At 38.8% G+C, this 3610-nt stretch overlaps 1 protein-coding gene across 1 annotated transcript; it reads right to left on the minus strand.

Moving 5' to 3' along the window:
* Positions 1-274: 274 nt before the first annotated feature.
* Positions 275-3083, minus strand: LOC101314203 (probable purple acid phosphatase 20-like). Its single transcript, XM_004305299.1, has 5 exons — positions 2706-3083; positions 1428-1719; positions 752-1326; positions 543-631; positions 275-461 (listed from the first exon to the last, which is right to left on the minus strand). The coding sequence occupies exons 1-5, from the start codon at positions 2853-2855 to the stop codon at positions 275-277; spliced, it is 1293 nt and encodes a 430-aa protein (XP_004305347.1). The 5' UTR covers positions 2856-3083.
* Positions 3084-3610: the final 527 nt, after the last annotated feature.

Here is a 3610-nt window from a genome sequence, read left to right on the forward strand (position 1 = left end):
ACATGTCCTCTAAAAATAAAATTTTGATTAAAAATCGACTCAGATGTAACGTCCAAATTAAAAGCGTAACTACTGAAACATATTTTTACCAAAACGCAATTCTCAAGTTTAACGTTAGTTTCACAACAATGTCTCACTACTTTATGTATTCGACTACATCTCTCAAATATAATCAACGCTAACAGGGAAGCCATGCCCTATATAAGCATCTACTTAATATTATTTTCATTACTTGGATGAGGGTATATATGTGCACCAAGTAATTTTCTGCTTGCTACTTTTTACAGGCTGCAGTAGCCAAGAGGCTTGTGAGCCAAATATTGTCACTTGGAACAGCCTCATTATTATCCTGATTCCTATGCCATGTCCACAGCGCATGGGTTCCGTTCACTACCTGCAATTGTCCATGCCCAAAGCTCGCCTCCCTGAACATCGATATTGCTGGTTTTGGTTCTATATAACTATACAACAAGACATGGTTCCGTTACCAAATACACATGAATAATCAACAAACTAATTTGACGAGCTTCAGTTCAACTTACTTTGTGGCAAGGCCTTCGCGGTTGCCTCCATCTCCGATGGTAATATGCACCGGACCACAATCATCAGCTTTGTCTTTGTAAACTCGAGTCTAAGAATGGAAACCAATTAAGGGTTTTAGGATATAAAATCAAGTAAGCAATGAAACTAGCTAGCTATGATTCATAATATAAACCCAAGAACTAAGGGTGACTGGGTGAGGAGGACTTACGAAACGTTCATAGGCATGTACGTGTCCTGCAAAAACAAGATCAACACGACCATTATATAGCAATTCTTCCATGGAGCTCTTCATCTCAATCGATTCGGGTTCGCCCTGATGTGCCTCGTTTGAGTTGTACCATGGAGCATGGATGATCACCACAACCCAAGGAGTTCTCCCCCTGTCAACCTTTGCCAAATCCGCCTGTAGCCACTTGTACTGTGAAGAAGCAGGATCAAAATCGGTGTATGACCCCAACATGATAACATGAACGCCAGCCACATTGAAGGAATAATAGAGGTTGGAATCCGACCCGCTCTCTTCATGCGGCATTCTCCACCGGGAGTTGTATGCCGTGAAGGGTGTAGAATGTAAGATTGGAATCTTCTCGACCTCGTGGTTGCCTTCTGTGACCATCCACGGCCGCTGGCTAGCTAGCGGTTGGACCAATCGGCCGAATGAGTCCCATCTATCTTGCTTGAAATCAGCATAGGATAAGTCTCCGGGCAACAAGAGAACGTCATATGCTGTTTTGCTTATGTGTTGGAGGGTTTCTCCAGTCCACTCAGTCTGTCCAAGATCACCTACATTAAGTAATAAACATGGAAACTAAATTTTGTTACCTGCACTTGAAGAAGAAGCAAATGATAAACATTAACAATAATCCAACAACAGAACTAGTTACCTGCCACTGCAAATGTGAGAGGGAAGGCGGCGGGAGGGGTTTTGAAACTGAACTCGGGTCCCGGACTGGAGCCGCAGCGGTAGTAGTAAACTGAGTTGGGTTTCAATGAACCAACGTCGACGTTGTGGAACTCTCCACTTTTGTACAATAGATAAGAGTATGAAGTTGTACTTCCAGTTGCAGAGTTCGAGTAAGAACCAGGAGACGTGCCATAATCAACTGTCGCTGGACTTGGGTTCTTTGTCATCCATGATATTCTCATTTTGTCTTCACCAACCAGGGATATATGCACCTGCACCACTCAAAACTGGGACTGTGATGTAAAAATTTTAGGAACAAGTTGTTTATGATTTTGCCGACCACGGTCAATTTTTTAGCCAACTTTGGATTTTTGCTTTTCACTCGCTCATAATTAAGTAAAAACCAGATTTTTTTTAAATAAATCTAGCTGTGCCAAAAGCAACCTTAAACACATCCGAACATACGAACATAATTTCTTTATCGACGAACCATACAAACCTAAATTTTTAAAAACAGATTAATCCATGCCTTCCACTTCAATTCTAGAAAGGCCAACAACAGTTTGAACCGAGTATATATTTGAGCTAAAACCGAAAATGATTATAGGCCTTATTAAAGTATTAGATTTTATGATCGTAAAATTAATCTGATGTGATACACTCTTTGCTCTTAAAATCTTACCCCTCAGGACTAGGTCGTACCATTTTTCTTGTTAAAATCTAAGGGTTATTTGTAGTTATACTAGAGAGAGGTAGAGTAAGGATCATCAGATCAGACCCCAAAACATAACTTTCATTTTTCATATGTAAACGCTAAGAAAAGGGCCTTGAATATAAACAAAAACCCATCAATAATTGATGGGTGAATCATTTGAACCTTTTTCGAATACAGTACGTAGCTGATTGATCAAAAATATATATACGTAACTACAAATATATTCTGATTTTGGCACCTTGTGTCACATGTAACCTAGCATTTCGCTACAGGTTATTCTCTCTCGCATAAACACCTTAACAATTTACCACGAAAGTAACAAGATGTATGGTAAAACCAAGAAAATCCCCCTTTTTCACATCTCGTAGTACTTGGTAAAACCAAGAAAAATCCCCTTTTTCCCTAACTAAATTAATTTCCTATTTAATCGCATTCAGAACTTTGCAGTTAAATCTCGGAAAAAAAATCAGGTTGAATTCAGTTTCTGGCTTTCTGCAACAGATTATCAGGATGTTAATAACTCAGAGGACGACGTATACGTACCTGTTCTGGAGAATTGGATTCAGGATCATTATCAGACTGCACGTCGAGAATCTTCCTCGCCGGTGGACGTTTGTATCCCTCAGAGAACTCCGGCAAGGCCAACCCCAACAGTGTCAGAACGAGAAACAATCCCAGCCTCTGCGCGGCCATGTTTGCCTTTTCCAGCAACACAATAATACTTAGAGAAACACAAACACCCCAGAATTTACAACGATAAATCTTCTTGTTCCTCGTATATATAGGAAGAAATCCGTCAATATATAACTACATCGTAATCATATATAAATAGAATGAGAATGAATCGTGCATTTGAGCTAGCCCTTGGATTTAGCGTCGGGAAATCTCTCAACCCCTAGCGGTTTGTTAATTATGACACGTGGGAGGATCGACGCGTGGCTAAAGGTATATACCATCAGGCATCAGATAGATAAACAGAGAAAGTAGTGTTTAGGTCTGAAACTTGAAATGGAGGTGGTAGTTTTTGCGTGACGGAATCGGTGATATTGTTGACCTTAATTTATAGTGACTAGCTAGCTACTTTCTATGGCGGTTTGTTTTAGATTCTTTCTTTTCGAATCCCATCCCATGCATGTAACCAGTTTTAATTTTCTTCCCTAGCTCAAAATGGAAAAACCGGCCTCAAATGTAAAAATTATGATTTGTTGCTTTATTTTTGTCAAATCATTCTGCGAAAAGAAATCTGTTTTAGGAAGGAAAATTTAATCCGATCAACAAAAAAAAGTCAGTAAATCACTAATACATGATTAATATCATCATTGTGAGTACTTATCCTAAACATTAGTGAATATTATCAAAATAACATTAACTAGTGAATAAATTAGGAAATCCAAATAGATATAAACATTTTTATTAATTAAGTGATAGCGGATTTAATTTTTTAGTTT

The sequence above is a fragment of the Fragaria vesca genome, linkage group LG6, assembly GCF_000184155.1.
Source record: "Fragaria vesca subsp. vesca linkage group LG6, FraVesHawaii_1.0, whole genome shotgun sequence".
NCBI lineage: Eukaryota > Viridiplantae > Streptophyta > Magnoliopsida > Rosales > Rosaceae > Fragaria > Fragaria vesca.